Source organism: Aquarana catesbeiana, linkage group LG04 (genome assembly GCF_042186555.1).
Source record: "Aquarana catesbeiana isolate 2022-GZ linkage group LG04, ASM4218655v1, whole genome shotgun sequence".
In the NCBI taxonomy this organism is placed as follows: Eukaryota; Metazoa; Chordata; class Amphibia; order Anura; family Ranidae; genus Aquarana; species Aquarana catesbeiana.
Window position 1 is genome coordinate 50,331,610 of NC_133327.1, and position 17,650 is coordinate 50,349,259.

General features: G+C 49.6%; 1 protein-coding gene and 1 long non-coding RNA gene across 2 annotated transcripts in view; one reads left to right on the forward strand and one right to left on the reverse strand.

Moving 5' to 3' along the window:
• LOC141139239 (uncharacterized) overlaps window positions 1-17,650 on the reverse strand; it is a 260,035-nt gene that overhangs the window by 41,464 nt on the left and 200,921 nt on the right. The gene's annotated exons all lie outside the window — the stretch shown is intronic.
• The window catches only part of LOC141139238 (cysteine-rich secretory protein-like), a 48,326-nt gene continuing 43,688 nt past the window's right edge, over window positions 13,013-17,650 (forward strand). The window contains exon 1 of the mRNA XM_073625175.1: window positions 13,013-13,080. Coding sequence (XP_073481276.1) covers window positions 13,077-13,080 — 4 coding nt within the window. The 5' untranslated portion in view covers window positions 13,013-13,076. The remainder of the gene's footprint in view (window positions 13,081-17,650) is intronic.

Genomic DNA, 17,650 nt, shown 5'->3' on the forward strand with positions numbered 1-17,650 from the left:
TAACAGCTTAAAGATGATGTGGGTTTCAGTTGAAACTCATATTTGAGTTTTCTCAGTTTTCCTGTAAAACATAAGATGGTGTCTTAGAATTAAAATGGAGTCCCTCATGATATGTGCTATGTTCTTTACAGCTAGGGTGTACATATGCTGCAAATATTTACCGTATAGATATGGTGTATATTTTTGATACAGTAATTTATTTATAATATAGCCCTGCCAGAGTTTGTTCACTTTCCCCCCTTCCAAATTTATTTTTATGGGAAGCCCTTGCTATTTTTCTAATTCCCAGCCAAGAGACTGACTGGACGTTATCGGGGTGGGGGTAGTGTAGGACCCCCTAGCTGTGTTGCTAGAGTGCTAGAGTTTTTGTGATAGTGTGGGTACATTTTAAGGCTTGGCTGCCAGCCAAGTCTGTGTGTTTTTTTTTGGGTTGGGCAGAGATCCAGGGAGAGCTGGATGACTCACAGGCAGCATCACTGAGACCCTCCCCCCAACTTCTATAATGTATTGGAACTTTCTAAAAGAATGGGAGGGGAAGTAATGTGGAGCTGCCTGGAGTATTCTGAGGGCCCTGACCAATGCCCAACAGAAGGGTTGGTAGGGGGCAGGCCCCCTCAAATACTCTGGGTCAGCCCAGTAGGGGCAATGTGGAGTTTGGTTAGAAGATGAAGATGGAGTGTTAGGTTGTCAGGGCCTTTGAGAGTAGTTCCCTAGTCTGGGAGGGGGAGTGAACTCCGGCCTGAGCTCGGGTAGAGAAGGGACCCTTCTTCATGACACACAGAGGGATCCTGACCAGGAGGCACGGAAGCAAGGATAAGTACTGCCAATTAACTGACCGCTGAGCATCCTGAGCACTGAGAAGGGAGGGTTGAGAGTTCAGCCCCGACGGTAACCAGGAGGGCTAGTGAAAGGGGCAGTTGCAGCCAAGTGGTAGTACTGGGAGCAGTAGCCACAGAGAAGGCAGCTAGCACCAAAGACCTCTATTTCTGCTACACCAAAAGGGGCCCATGGTCCCTGCCTGATAAGGGCATTCTCAAGGATCTAACTGAGTCTGTGTTAGATCAAACCAACTGTGCTAGCTGGTCCTGGGAGTAGTAGTTCTACAAGCAAGTGTGCTGGAGGTAGAAGAGGAGTGTGTATATACCGGATGTATATAGGTTGAGTCCCTGAAGAGTTCTGCTGACCAAGTGGGCATCCTAGATTCACCCTTCCCCATCCAAGTTTAAAGCCCCCTAATATACAAACAAAGCTGCAAGAACTGTTTCTTGACTCCAGAGAGTATGGAAAATGTATGTGCCTGGCTGTGCAGGGTGGGAGATAACCAACATTCACCAGCGGCTCCTACAGGGGGGTAGCGCTACACTAATGTACAGTAAGATGCAGTAATTTTAGTAGGGGTTCCTTAAGACCAGAACATTATTTCAGGGCTTCCCTCATAATAAAAAGTTTGCGAAAGGCTGCCTTAGGCGGTGTAGTTATAAAAAAATTGAATAATAATTTGCCAAGTGAAAGTGCATAAACACTTATTCTGTATGAATATATGGCAGTTCTTAGAGCAGAATTCCTGATAGTGGCAACAGAAGACCATGTGGAACAGTAATCAGTAGTGTATTTAGGTTTTGTGCTGCTCTAGGCCTGACTAAACTTGTGCACCCCCTAATTTGAATATGACCCACCCCTTCCTGTCAAGGCCACACCCCTTGCTGTTTAAGACCTGAAATTACCAGTAAAGACAATAAAAAAAAATAAAAGTCCCAAAATCGATTTTGTAATTTGTAGACACAATAACTTTTGACAAACCAATATACGCCTATTGCAAATTTTTTTTGACCAAAAATATGTAGAAGAATATATATCGGCCTAAACTTATGAATAAATTAGTTTTTTTTTATAATTTTTTTTGGATATGTATCATAGCAGAAAGTAAAAAAAAAATGTTTTTTTTTCAAAATTGTCGTCCTTTTTTTGTTTATAGCGCAAAAAATAAAAACTGATCAACTACCACCAAATGAAAGCTATATTTGTGGGGAAAAAAAGAACGCCAATTTTGTTTGGGTACAGCGCCTCACGACTGCACAATTGTCAGTTAAAGCGACGCAGTGCTGTATCGCAAAAAACGCTCTGGTCATTAGGGGGGCAAATTCTTCCAGAGCTGAAGTGATTAAAAAGAGTACTGTGTGTCTACTTCCAAATGGGGAGTGTTTTGTTTCCAAACACCTGATAGACTGCGCCGCTGTCGGGGTAGTTTACCTCATGAAATGTGACTGAGGCATGTTCTATGTGGGGAAAATAAAGAGACCATTTCACAAGCGAGTGCATGATTATGTGGATTATATTGCAAATGGAAAGATTGTCTCCCCTATAGGAGGTTTGGTTCACAACTTTGATGTATCTGTCATGCACTTTATATAAGGTGACCATATTTTTAAAATGAAATCCGGGGACTTTTTTTTAATTGGCAAATGGTAAACATTTTTATAAGCATATCTTCCTCAAATTATATATGCAGTGTATGTGGTATGTTTTTATGGAATGACTGTATGATATATACGTAATTTCTCACACTTCATCCATGAGATAAAAAAATATACTTAATATTTTGAGATGTGACTACCAAATTTTATGAATATAAGATAGAGAAAAAACAGAGTGCAGGGCTCAGAAGTGCGCTACATAAAGAATGCAGGGCTCAGGAGTGCGCTAGATAAAGAATGCAGGGCTCAGGTGCGCGCTACATAAAGAATGTAGGGCTCAGGAGTGCACTAGATAAAGAATGCAGGGCTCAGGAGTGCGCTACATAAAGAATGCAGGGCTCAGCTGTGCTCATCTATGCAGCCTCACCGGTGCCCATCAGTGTAGCTTGACCAGTGCCTAGCATTGCAGCCTCACCAGTACCCAGCAATGCAGCCTCACCAGTGCCCAGCAACGCAGCCTCACCAGTGCCCAGCAATGCAGCCTCACCAGTGCCCATCAATGCAGCCTCACCAGTGCCCAGCAATACAGCCTGACCAGTGCCCAGCAATACAACCTTACCAGTGACCAACAGTGCAGCCTCACCATTGCCCAGCAATGCAGCCTTACCAGTGCCCAGCAATGCAGCCTCACCAGTGCCCATCAATGCAGTCTCACCAGTGCCCAGCAATGCAGCCTCACCAGTGCCCAGCAATACAGCCTCATCAGTGCCCATCTATATAGCCTCACCAGTGCCCAGCAATGCAGCCTCACCAGTGCCATCAATGCAGCCTTACCAGTGCCCAGCAATGCAGCCTCACGAGTGCTCATCTATGTAGCATCACCAGTGCCCAGCAATGCAGCCTTACCAGTGCCCATCTACGCAGCCTCCCCAGTGCCCAGCAATATAGCCTCATATGTGCCCATCTATGCAGCCTCACCAGTGCCCAGCAATGCAGCCTTACCAGTGCCCATCCAATTCAGCCTTACCAGTACCCAGCAATGCAGCATCACCAGTGCCCCGCAATGCAGTCTCACCAGTGCCCATCTATGCAGCCTCACCAGTGCCCAGCAATGAAACCTCACCAATGTCCAGCAATGCAGCCTTACCAGTGTCCATCAATGCAGCCTTCCCAGTGCCCATCAATGCAGCTTTATCAGTGCCCAGCAATGCAGCCTCACGAGTGCCCATCTATGTAGCATCACCAGTGCCCAGCAATGCAGCCTTAGCAGTGCCCATCTATGCAGCCTCCCCAGTGCTCAGCAATACAGCCTCATCTGTGCCCATCTATGCAGCCTCACCAGTGCCCAGCAATGCAGCCTGACCAGTGTCCAGCAATGCAGTCTCACCAGTGCCCATCCAATGCAGCCTTACCAGTACCCAGCAATGCAGCATCACCAGTGCCCCTCAATGCAGTCTCACCAGTGCCCATCTATGCAGCCTCACCAGTGCCCAGCAATGAAACCTTACCAGTGTCCATCAATGCAGCCTTACCAGTGTCCATCAATGCAGCCTTCCCAGTGCCCATCAATGCAGCCTTATCAGTGCTCAGCAATGCAGCCTTATGAGTTCCCATCTATGTAGCCTCACCAATGCCCAGCAATGAAGCCTTACCAGTACCCATCAATGCAGCCCCACAAGTGCCCAGAGGAGACGTTGGTGGAAGTGGCAGCAGAGGAGCCACGCTGCATAGAGGGATGCCTCATTGCTGGCTGGACATCCGGATCTGAGTTCACTTATGTGCCCGGTTTACTTGCTATCCGTCACACTGTATAGAGGGATGCTTAACTGCTAACTGCATACCCGGATTTTGGTCTATCTATGTGCCTGTTGTGCTTGCAATCTGGTAAGCGTGCATTTTAGGTGGTGGAGGATCACTGTAAGGGGTGTTTCCATTTCCTACCTTTCCACATTGGCTCTTTATGAAGAGCTATTAGGGGATTCTCCCTATCTCCCTAGAAGATTCTCTGGATTTCTGACTTATGGACTTTGCTATATAATATTATTTTGTACGCTTATGTTTTGATGAATTTTGATGTCTTTGCATATTTTTATTTTACATAGTAAAAGTTACTGAATAGCAGGTTAAAGCACAAGTGTTCATATCAGTCATGGTTGGGGCAACAGGGTAATCAGAGCAGCAATAATTTGGCAGGCAGCTCCTGCTGGTTGCTATGGACAACGGTGCTTGGATTTTGCAATGACAGTCACAAACAGGCAGAGCGCATAAATCCTTCCCTGGCTCAATCCCTCTGTTGGTCTTTTGGAACAGGGCACAGACAGGTCCCTGGCTTGATGAAAAACTTTGGTTACTAGGAGCAGGTGGACCATGGGCAGATATCCTGGACAAGACCCCAAATATAGCTCTACCCCCCATAGGAACCTCTAGTGAATGTTGGTTATCTCCCACCCTGCAGAGCCAGGCACATGAATTTTCCATACTTTCTGGAGTCCAGAAACAATCCTTGAAGCTTTGTTTGTTTTTTATTAGGGCGATTTGAACTTGGATGGGGAAGGGTTAATCTAGGATGCCCACTTGTTCAGCAGAACTCTTCAGGTACTCAACCTATATACATCCAGTATATACACACTCCTCTTCTACCTCCAGCACACTTGCTTGTAGAACTACTACTCCCAGGACCAGCTAGCACAGTTGGTTTGATCTAACACAGATTCAGTTATATCATTGGGAATGCCCTTTCCAGGCAGGGACCGCGGACCCCTTTTGGTGTAGCAAAAATAGAGAGGTTTTTGATGCTAGCTGTCCTTCTCTGTGGCTACTGCTCCCAGTACCACCTCTTAAGGCACTGTCAGTCTGCCTGGCAGCAACTGCCCCTTTCACTAGCCCTCCTGGTTACTGTCAGGGCTGGGCTCTCAGCCCTCCCTTCTCAGTGCTCAAGTTGCTCAGCTGTCGGTTAATTGCCAGTATTCATCGTTCCACAGTGGCTCACCTGGTGATCATTTCCTGCTCGTCCGCCCAGCCTACAGCCAGCCCCTTCTGGCTATTTAAACTGCCTGGTTCATTCCTTCGGTGCCTTCGCCCTTGGTCAAACATATCTGGAGACTCTCTGCTGTGTTCCTGTTGAAGACTTGCCTGGCTGATGCCCCTTCTGGTTCCTGATCCTGTCTGTTGCCTCCGATTACGCTGATCTCAGGCTTCCTTCCTATTCCATCATATTAAAAGGTGTGATTTTTTACTGAATTTTCTGTCTCTGATTCATGGTTCCTGACAGCTACTTCTCCACAGTCCTCCCAGACTGACACTTTATCCATTCTAGACTGCTTTAACCCAGTCCCTTCAGGCATGCCTCTCAGTCCTCTAACTGTATCACTCACCAGCCCACATAGCTGTCTTCATCTCTGGAGATTTGCCTGGTAGTGTTCTGCTGTCCTCTCCTTGCTCCCGTGCCTTCTGGTCAGGATCCCTCTGTATGTCATGAAGAGGGATCCCTTCCGCACCCAAGCCTAGGCCTGAATCCCTTCCCCCCCGCTCCAGACTGGGGAGCTACTCTCAAAGGCCCCAACAGCCTAACACTCCATCTCCATCTTCTAACTGAACCCACTGACCCAGAGTATTTGAGGGGGTCTGCCCCCTGCCAACCCTTCTGCTGGTGCCTGTAAGTCATCCAGCTCTCTCTGGATCTCTGCCTAACCCAGAAAAAAAACACACAGACTTGGCTGCTAGCCAAGCTTGGAAATTTACCTACACTATCACAAAAACTCTAGCACTCTAGCAACACATCTATGGGGTGCTACATTCGTGTGATGGTCAAGAAGAATGCTCCTTACATTTGTGGTTTGTAGAATTAATTAGCCTCTTACAGATAGCTTAAAAGATCATTTGTTTCAGTGGCAACTTATCTGAGAGACAGAAATTGCACATTGCTCAAGGAATCCCTAGCAATCTCTGGAGGGATTCTAGGGTTCCCCTGAACCCTTGTTGAGAATGGCTGCCCTAAAGTAATATTTATGGCATTTGGAATCAATGCCATGCAGAAATGAGAGCTAGATACCAAATATCAATATCACATTTTGTGCGTTGTCTTCTGATTTTTACTCTATTTGGATGAATGGTGTTCTTTTTAGATATGGAACAATGAAGCTGCAAGAAATGCTGATCGACATGCCAAAAAATGTTTAGGGGTTCACAGTTCCGCTAAAGATCGAGAAGTAACAAGTAAGTGCAACACATTTAAGGACATATCCAGTGCTTTTTTACACATTTCATTATTTAGGATGTGAAGCCAAAAAGTAAAATGTTTCCGTGTCTTTCTTCTTAATATTTCTTTCTTTTTTTTTTTTCTAATACCTTTATTTATCAGAAAAATGCACAGTACAAAGGTAAACATAGTAGACTGAGAGAGAGAATTGTCCCCAAATAGTAAGGGGTAACGGAGACAATATCTTGGATAGCTTTTTCACAACAAAATATGGTATTACATTCAAATGACAAAACAGGTTAAAAAATGACCCATCATGTAAACACAACACCTTTTTTCATTTTTGAATAAGTTAATATGAAATTGCTTATGGATTGCAGACTTTGGGCATGTTACACCCATAGGTACGACATAGGTCATACATAGCATGTCTTGCCCCTCTACCCCTGATGCTCCACTCATCTTACCATTTTTGCCAGCAATTCCCAGCTGTAAAATTGACAGCCGGGCATTGCTGCATAAGAGCATAAAGCTGCAGCATTCAGAAGCTCAATTAGGAGCCCCAGGCACATAGCTAAATGCAAAGTAGTTAAATACATTTATCGGAGCTATTTTACCTGTCAAACTATTTACACTTCTGACCATCCAGCTCTGCCACACAAAAAAGACCTGTCTTGCAGAAGGGACCCTGACTTTTTTATTTACTGCAACTCAGTAATAGTTATAGGTCTCCCCGCCAACCTCAGCCTTTGACTGGTCAGTGAAGGAGAATCGCTTGGCCAATGAACTTATTTCTGTATCACTCTGATCTCTTCTTCTACCATCAAGTTCTTTGCACGGAGGTACAACCGACTGCATTGCTTCCCCTTTCTCCCTGTCTGATCTCTGCTGTACAGCATATTGCAAGAAACTGATACCAAGCCAACTTATAGTACTTGCACTGTTTGCATTAAAACAAATACATTTAGGCTCAGTTTACCATTACAGGTGTAATGGCGTGCACATGCGTATAAATGGATGGGCTGCATTAATGCAATACATGTTAAGGAGGGACTTCACCCAAAAGGGGAATTTCAACTTGTTTGCATCCTCCCCCACTGCACTGGCATATTTGGCACTTTTTGAGGAGCTGCTGTGATCTGTAAGGATGTTCAGCCCCCTCCTTCTTCCCCCCACAGCCTTCTGGGACACACACAGGTCCCAGAAGACTGCAAAACCATTCACAAAGCGCAGGGCGGCTCATGCATATGTTGTAGGAGACCGGCTCTGAAGTCTTCACTGTTGGTTTAAAAAAACACACAAACCAGAGCGCTATATGAAAAAGTGTTCTGCTGTCATATAAAATTATGAAATTTATAATAAATGAGACACCAAAACACCAAAGTCCATTTTGTGATGAGTTGTGCAAAGTCCTTCAAGCTCAGCGCAATAACCAGTGCTCAGACTAGTAAGGCAAGATTATCTTACCAGATCCAAAGACCTTTCAATGTCTATGCTCCCACCTGTGAGTTTAATTACCTCTCACATTAGGTACAAGTCATCTCAGCTCTTCCTACCTTCTCGTGGAAACTGTTGTTACAAAGGATCTAGGGGTAGTGCTCTCAGGATGTCCACAGAAGCCATTTAAACAACAGATCTGTGAAAAACAGGCATTGGAAATGTAACATTCGTCCTGCACCCTCACGAGCATCCCAACGTCACCGCTATTTACTGCCCTGCCTGACGTACATTTTGTCTAAATAGATGTCTTCTGTGAGGCATTAGGGCGAATACGAGTGAACTCACAAATCAATAATATATGCAAATGATCCAAAGGTAAAACGTTTATTTAAAGGATAAGTTCACCTTTTTGGGCAAAATTTCCTTTTCATAATAAATAAAATTTTCTTTTCTGGCCCAGCCATCCCAATGTGCTTTTCTCTCATTTACCTCATCCACAAGATATTTAGAATCTTTTCAATTTATTCATCCTCTCCCAGAAGGCTTCACTTCTTTGTTGCATCATAGAAGAGTGCGTGATAGGGTGTTTTCACCACTCTGGACCACACCTCCCTCATTACAATACCACCTCCCACCTACTCCCTATACAATCTGATTGTGCAATTTCCTTTAGAATTCCCATCAGCTATGTAGCACAAGGACCTTTCTGATTTAATACAAATTGAATGGATTTATCAGGTGGGTCCTACTATTCCATAGTTCTGGTAAATCTAAAGGAAATTGTACAGAGATTGTACAATCAGTATGCATAGTATATGGCCATCTTTATACAAGTACATAGGAGGGAGTGGACAAAAACACTCAGTTGTCAGACCTCATTCACATCTCCACGTAGTGAAAACTCACATTCCTACATGCGTGTGTTTTGGAGCGTTTCCTTTCGTCACGCATAGGGCGGCCTATTCACTTGAATGGAATGCCCTACATGTGACAATTGCCCCAGAGAAGCTCCAGAACTTTTTGGAGCGAAGCATGGTGGGTTACCGCAGTTTTTGGTGCATTTTCCACACTTAGGGAGCCTTTAACATGTGATGGCAACACAAACACGTTGCACATTTGCAGTGTTTCTGAAATACATGGCAAAGTGCGCATTTTCTGTGCGATTTGCCATGCATTTGGAAACACACAGATGTGAATGGAGCCTCAATATTCTTGTGTAAAAGCACCAATTTCACTTTCAGGCCCCATTCACACCCAGAGTAGTGTGAGTGCATGTATTTTGTCTCATTGTTCCAGTGAAACACATAGAAAATGTGAACAAAAGTGTAGCGCTAGGAATGACATGAAAATAGAGAGTGTGTAAAGAGGCTATCTGGAAAAGCTAGTATCTCATGTTAGAAAACATGAAAACGTTTATCAATAAATAATGTGTAATTCACAACTGTGAAGGTGAAAGGAAGCGTCATGCGACATAAAGTCGCAAAGAAAACGCATATATAGTATCACAAGTGATATCAGTAAAAGATATAATACAGACCAAAGTGCAAAACGGTGTATGAAAATACAATTTAATACAAAGTTTCATCATGTAAAGTGAACTTACATTAAGCATACAAATGAAAAGCCGTGAAGAATCTAGTATAAGTTAAAAAGACAATGCTATATCAGCCGAAGCCACAAAATAAACAATAAATATAAGTCCCAGAAGTGGTAGCAATAAACCGTGATAATATAAAAAGGCAACTGCTGCATTTATAGAACAGTCTCTGGAGCAAATGTATTCAATGGTGGATGTACAGCCGGGAGTGCCTTCACCATCCAAGGGGGAGGGGGAGAAAAAGGTACTCTTACCAAGAGTGGTGGACCCAGCTCACCGTATGGTGGTGGGTCAATTAGGCATGGAAACAGAGACCTGAAGCCGAGCTCCCAAGGTAAGCTACACGATAACCTCCTCCATAGCCAGATGGATGTCCAGGGCGTCAGTTGTTTAAAGATGGATGGAACACTGCAACGCCAAACAGCTATCAGCTCACTAAAAACTTCTTCTACGGGTCAGATATGTAGTAATAAGGGCATATAAGAGAAAAAAGGAATCTCCTTATGGTGTAAATCCATTTGGTGGGATTTATTGATAAAAAATGGATATCTAAAAGAATTTATACAATAAAAACAGTTCAAAATGAACAGATAAGAAAGTGCAGTGTGAGGTAGCCGAGACCAGCTTATTAACCCTACGCGTTTCATCTTAAGAGACTTCAACTGGAGCATGCGCAAAAGGCTACTTAAGTTAAACTACAGGATGTGATATCACATAGGGGAAGTGCATTTAAAGGTGTTGTGACTGATTTCTGATTGGGACTCTAAAACAAAGTTAATACTGCAGCTGCAGGAACAGATTCACAAGACTCAATCACTGTGTTTAAAATGTCCGTTCAGTGTCAAAATGTATTATTACATGTTATTTTATACATAGATAAGATAAGATAAGAAAGGGGTGGTGTGAGATGTTATTAAAAACTAACAAATAGAAATATGTTATTAAAAGCTAGTGAATAGAACAATTGCAAAAATAAAACCTTGAAAAGGGAGGGGGGAGTAGAGAGCGTTTAGTAGGAGAAGTGTCTGTGTGTTAGGTGAAGGTTACAGAACACATTTCAACAGTGAGAACAAAATGGAGTCTCTTGTGCTTAAATGAACAGTACAGTGAATGTCCATGTCAAAGGCATATAGCTTAACCGGTTCCCGACCGGCTCCTGTACTTTTGCGTCGGCAGAATGGCACGGCTGCGCAAAGTAACGTGCCCGTATGTTACTTTGAAATTGCCGCCGTGAGCGCGCGCCAGCCTGCGATCTACGTGAGTCGGGTTGCGGGTCCCGCGGACTCGATCGCCGCGGGCATACCCGCGATCCCCTCACGGAGAGGACGAACGGGGAGATGGCGTTGTAAACAGCATCTCCCCGTTGTGCCTAGTGACAAGTGTCACTCAATCTCTGCTCCCTGTCATTGGAGCAGAGATCAGTGATGTCACACACCAGCCCATCCCCCTGACAGTTAGAAATCACTCCCCTAGGACATACTTAACCCCTCCCCGCCCCCTAGTGGTTAACCCCTTCACTACCAGTGTCATTTATACAGGAATTAATGCATTTTTATAGCACTGATTGCTGTATAAATGACAATGGTCGTAAAAATGTGTAAAAAATGTCCGACATGTCCGCCATAACTTCGCAGTCACAATAAAAATCGCTGATCGCCGCCATTACTAGTAAAAAAAAAAAATTATTAATAAAAATGCCATAAAACTATCCCCTATTTTGTAAACGCTATAACTTTTGCGCAAGCAAATCAATAAACGCTTATTGCGATTTTTTTTTACCAAAAATATGTAGAAGAATATGTATCGGCCTAAACTGAGGAAAAAAAAATGTTTTTTTTTTATATATTTTTTGGGGATAATTATTATAGCAAAATGTAAAAAATAATGCGTTTTTTTCAAAATTGTCGCTCTTATTTTGTTTATGGCGCAAAAAATAAAAATCGCAGAGATGATCAAATACCACTAAAAGAATGCTCTATTTGTGGGAAAAAAAGGACGTCAATTTTGTTTTGGAGCCACGTCGCACGACCGCGCAATTGTCAATTAAAGCCATTCGGTGCCGAATCGCAAAAAACGCTGGTCAGGAAGGGGGTAAATCCTTCTGTGGCTGAAGTGGTTAAAGGCATACAGCAACATCTTTATTGTTTATTCCCACTGTACTAATGATTAACCCCCTAAATGATTGGTATACTAAGCAGCTAAGGAGATATATTAAATGCATCATTAAAAATACAAAAATATAAAGAATATCAATAACAAATACATAAAATAGGTAGAAAAGCTTCACTTTCACTGCTGATTTCCCTTACCTAAGATGCCGGCGCCTGCAACCAAAGTCGATTGAAGGATTGGTTTGAATGCAGACATCGCTGGATCCCTGGACAGGTAAGTGTCCTTAAATATTAAAAGTCAGCAGCTACAGTTTGTAGCTGCTGACTTTTGTTTTGTATTTTTTTGGGGGGGGACTGGCGCTCCTCTTTAATGTGCACAAAGTAAGTGAACCCCTAAAGAAGATCTCCCCACTCATCCATAAAACCACTAATAATGTGTAAAGAGGGAAAATAAACAAGTATATTTACCTACACTATATTACCAAAAGTATTGTGACACCTGCCTTTATATGCACATGCACTTTAATGGCACCCCAGTCTTCTAGAAAGGCTGTCCACAAGGTTTAGGAGTGTGTCTATGGGAACGTTTGACCATTCTTCCAAAAGAACATTTGTGAGGTAAGGCAATGACGTGGATGAGAAGGCCTGGCTCACCATCTCCGCTCTAATTTATCCTAAAGGTGTTCTATCGGGTTGAGGTCAGGACTCTGTGCAGGCCAGTCAAGTTCCTCCACCCCAAACTTGCTCATCCATTTCTTTATGAACCTTGCTTTGTGCACTGGCTCGCATTCATGTTGGAACAGGAAATGTCCATCCCCAAACTGTTCCCACAAAGTTAAGAGCATGAAATTGTCCAAAATGTCTTGGTATACTGACACCTTAAGAGTTCCCTTCACTGGAACTAAGGGGCCAAGCCCAACCCCTGAAAAACAACTCCACACTATAACCCCCCCTACACCAAACGATTTGGACCAGTGCACAAAGCAAGGTCAAACATTCCCATAGACACATTCCTAAACCTTTTGGACAGCCTTCCCAGAAGAGTTGAAGCTGTTATAGCTGCAAAGAGTGGGCCAACACAATATTGAACCCTACAGAGTAAGACTGGGATGCCAATAAAGTTCATATATGTGTAAAGGCAGGCGTCCCAATACTTTTGGTAATACAGTGTATATCCAAGTGACTTTTTTTGGTGTTTACTGACATCATGCGTTTCATCTTGTGCATGTGCCATATGACATTACACGCATCTGTTAAAATAGTAAAACCCTTCCCCCAAGATCTTACCAGCAAATGGGTGTCATTTCATATGGCGCATGTGTAAGATTATGCTCTTATAGCAACTGTGATGTTGTTTTTCAAGGGGGTATCTGTGTGACTGGGGATTTGTTACCACTACCTTTAGAGGGAAAAAGGTCAGTAAAGTAAAAAAAAAAAAAAAAAAAAAAAGTTTAGAAAGCAGTCTTAGGCAATTTGCAGAGATACATACTGATGTGAATTTTAGAGAAAGTGGTGGTGGGGGTCAGCTTTAATGAATTATTAATGAATATAGAGCTGACATACTTTGTGTTCTTTATATTTGCCTGCAATTCAGCTTTCATTTGCAATGTGGTAAATGTGCAGCGAATGTAGACTCTATAGCATGGGTCCTCAAACTACGGCCCGCGGGCCACATGCGGCCCGCCGAGGACATTTATCCGGCCCAATCCACCCAGGGCCGGATTCCCGACAATCCAGGCTCGGGCCGGGGCCAGGTCGGCTCGGCTTCGGCAGGGAGCATATCCGCTCAAGCCGCCTCCCCCACACCAGTAATGGAGGGCTCCGTGTGCCGCGCTGCATGCTGGGAAGTGTAGTTCCCAGCACAGTCCCGCACGGAGACAGGAGGCGCGAAGAGTGACAGAGAGAGCGGAGGCTTCAAGCAACAGCCTACGAACAAGTGAGGACCCCACTGTCCCACTGTCCCCCTGTCCACCCCACTGTCCCACTGTCCACCCCTCTGTCCCCCTGTCCACCCCACTGTCCCACTGTCCACCCCTCTGTCCCCCTGTCCACCCCACTGTCCCCCTGTCCACCCCACTGTCCCCCTGTCCACCCCACTGTCCCCCTGTCCACCCCACTGTCCCCCTGTCCATCCCACTGTCCCCCTGTCCACCCCACTGTCCCCCCTCTGTCCCCCTGTCCACCCCTCTGTCCCCCTGTCCACCCCTCTGTCCCCCTGTCCACCCCACTGTCCCCCTGTCCACCCCTCTGTCCCCCTGTCCACCCCTCTGTCCCCCTGTCCATCCCACTGTCCCCCTGTCCACCCCACTGTCCCCCCTCTGTCCCCCTGTCCACCCCTCTGTCCCCCTGTCCACCCCTCTGTCCCCCTGTCTATCCCACTGTCCCACTGTCCCCCTGTCCACCCCACTGTCCCCCCCTCTGTCCCCCTGTCCCCCCCCTCTGTCCCCCTGTCCACCCCTCTGTCCCCCTGTCTATCCCACTGTCCCACTGTCCCCCTGTCCACCCCACTGTCCCCCCCTCTGTCCCCCTGTCCCCCCCCTCTGTCCACCCCTCTGTCCCCCTGTCCACCCCACTGTCCCCCTGTCCACCCCTCTGTCCCCCTGTCCACCCCTCTGTCCCCCTGTCCACCCTTCTGTCCCCCTGTCCCCCCCCCTCTGTCCACCCCTCTGTCCACCCCTCTGTCCCCCTGTCCACCCCTCTGTCCCCCTGTCCACCCCTCTGTCCCCTTGTCCATCCCACTGTCCCCCTGTCCATCCCACTGTCCCCCTGTCCACCCCACTGTCCCCCCTCTGTCCCCCTGTCCACCCCACTGTCCCCCTGTCCACCCCTCTGTCCCCCTGTCCCCCCCTCTGTCCACCCCTCTGTCCCCCTGTCCACCCCACTGTCCCCCTGTCCACCCCTCTGTCCCCCTGTCCCCCCTCTGTCCACCCCTCTGTCCCCCTGTCCACCCCTCTGTCCACCCCACTGTCCCTCTGTCCACCCCTCTGTCAACCTGTCCCCCCCTCTGTCCACCCCACTGTCCCTCTGTCCACCCCTCTGTCCCCCTGTCCACCCCACTGTCCCCCTGTCCACCCCACTGTCCCCCTGTCCCCCTGTCCCCCCTCTGTCCACCCCTCTGTCCCCCTGTCCACCCCTCTGTCCCCCTGTCCCCCCCTCTGTCCACCCCTCTGTCCCCCCCTCTGTCCACCGCTCTGTCCCACTGTCCACCCCACTGTCCCCCTGTCCACCCCACTGTCCCCCTGTCCACCCCACTGTCCCCCTGTCCCCCCTCTGTCCCCCTGTCCCCCCCTCTGTCCACCCCACTGTCCCCCTGTCCACCCCACTGTCCCCCTGTCCCCCCTCTGTCCCCCTGTCCCCCCTCTGTCCACCCCCCTGTCCCCCTGTCCACCCCTCTGTCCCCCTGTCCACCCCTCTGTCCCCCTGTCCACCCCTCTGTCCCCCTGTCCCCCCCTCTGTCCACCCCTCTGTCCCCCGGTCCACCCCTCTGTCCCCCTGTCCACCCCACTGTCTCCCTGTCCACCCCACTGTCTCCCTGTCCACCCCTCTGTCCCCTTGTCCATCCCACTGTCCCCCTGTCCATCCCACTGTCCCCCTGTCCACCCCACTGTCCCCCCCTCTGTCCCCCTGTCCACCCCACTGTCCCCCTGTCCACCCCTCTGTCCCCCTGTCCCCCCCTCTGTCCACCCCACTGTCCCCATGTCCACCCCACTGTCCCCCTGTCCACCCCACTGTCCCCCTGTCCACCCCTCTGTCCCCCTGTCCCCCCTCTGTCCACCCCTCTGTCCCCCTGTCCACCCCTCTGTCCACCCCACTGTCCCTCTGTCCACCCCTCTGTCAACCTGTCCCCCCCTCTGTCCACCCCACTGTCCCTCTGTCCACCCCTCTGTCCCCCTGTCCCCCCTCTGTCCACCCCTCTGTCCCCCTGTCCACCCCACTGTCCCCCTGTCCACCCCACTGTCCCCCTGTCCCCCTGTCCCCCCTCTGTCCACCCCTCTGTCCCCCTGTCCACCCCTCTGTCCCCCTGTCCCCCCCTCTGTCCACCCCTCTGTCCCCCCCTCTGTCCACCGCTCTGTCCCCCTGTCCACCCCACTGTCCACCCCACTGTCCCCCTGTCCACCCCACTGTCCCCCTGTCCCCCCTCTGTCCCCCTGTCCCCCCTCTGTCCACCCCACTGTCCCCCTGTCCACCCCACTGTCCCCCTGTCCCCCCTCTGTCCCCCTGTCCCCCCTCTGTCCACCCCCCTGTCCCCCCTCTGTCCACCCCCCTGTCCCCCTGTCCACCCCTCTGTCCCCCTGTCCACCCCTCTGTCCCCCTGTCCACCCCTCTGTCCCCCTGTCCCCCCCTCTGTCCACCCCTCTGTCCCCCGGTCCACCCCTCTGTCCCCCTGTCCACCCCACTGTCTCCCTGTCCACCCCACTGTCCCCCCCTCTGTCCCCCTGTCCACCCCACTGTCCCCCTGTCCACCCCACTGTCCCACTGTCCCCCCCTCTGTCCCACTGTCCACCCCACTGTCCCCCTGTCCATCCCACTGTCCCCCTGTCCACCCCTCTGTCCCTCTGTCCACTCCTCTGTCCCCCTGTCCCCCCCTCTGTCCACCCCTCTGTCCCCCTGTCCACCCCACTGTCCCCCTGTCCACCCCACTGTCCCACTGTCCACCCCTCTGTCCCCCTGTCCACCCCACTGTCCCACTGTCCACCCCTCTGTCCCCCTGTCCACCCCTCTGTCCCCCTGTCCACCCCACTGTCCCCCTGTCCACCCCACTGTCCCCCTGTCCACCCCACTGTCCCCCTGTCCACCCCTCTGTCCCCCTGTCCACCCCTCTGTCCCCCTGTCCATCCCACTGTCCCCCTGTCCACCCCACTGTCCCCCCTCTGTCCCCCTGTCCACCCCTCTGTCCCCCTGTCCACCCCTCTGTCCCCCTGTCCACCCCACTGTCCCCCTGTCCACCCCTCTGTCCCCCTGTCCACCCCTCTGTCCCCCTGTCCATCCCACTGTCCCCCTGTCCACCCCACTGTCCCCCCTCTGTCCCCCTGTCCACCCCTCTGTCCCCCTGTCCACCCCTCTGTCCCCCTGTCTATCCCACTGTCCCACTGTCCCCCTGTCCACCCCACTGTCCCCCCCTCTGTCCCCCTGTCCCCCCCCTCTGTCCACCCCTCTGTCCCCCTGTCCACCCCACTGTCCCCCTGTCCACCCCTCTGTCCCCCTGTCCACCCCTCTGTCCCCCTGTCCACCCTTCTGTCCCCCTGTCCCCCCCCTCTGTCCACCCCTCTGTCCACCCCTCTGTCCCCCTGTCCACCCCTCTGTCCCCCTGTCCACCCCTCTGTCCCCTTGTCCATCCCACTGTCCCCCTGTCCACCCCACTGTCCCCCCTCTGTCCCCCTGTCCACCCCACTGTCCCCCTGTCCACCCCTCTGTCCCCCTGTCCCCCCCTCTGTCCACCCCTCTGTCCCCCTGTCCACCCCACTGTCCCCCTGTCCACCCCTCTGTCCCCCTGTCCCCCCTCTGTCCACCCCTCTGTCCCCCTGTCCACCCCTCTGTCAACCTGTCCCCCCCTCTGTCCACCCCACTGTCCCTCTGTCCACCCCTCTGTCCCCCTGTCCACCCCACTGTCCCCCTGTCCACCCCACTGTCCCCCTGTCCCCCTGTCCCCCCTCTGTCCACCCCTCTGTCCCCCTGTCCACCCCTCTGTCCCCCTGTCCCCCCCTCTGTCCACCCCTCTGTCCCCCCCTCTGTCCACCGCTCTGTCCCACTGTCCACCCCACTGTCCCCCTGTCCACCCCACTGTCCCCCTGTCCACCCCACTGTCCCCCTGTCCCCCCTCTGTCCCCCTGTCCCCCCTCTGTCCACCCCACTGTCCCCCTGTCCACCCCACTGTCCCCCTGTCCCCCTC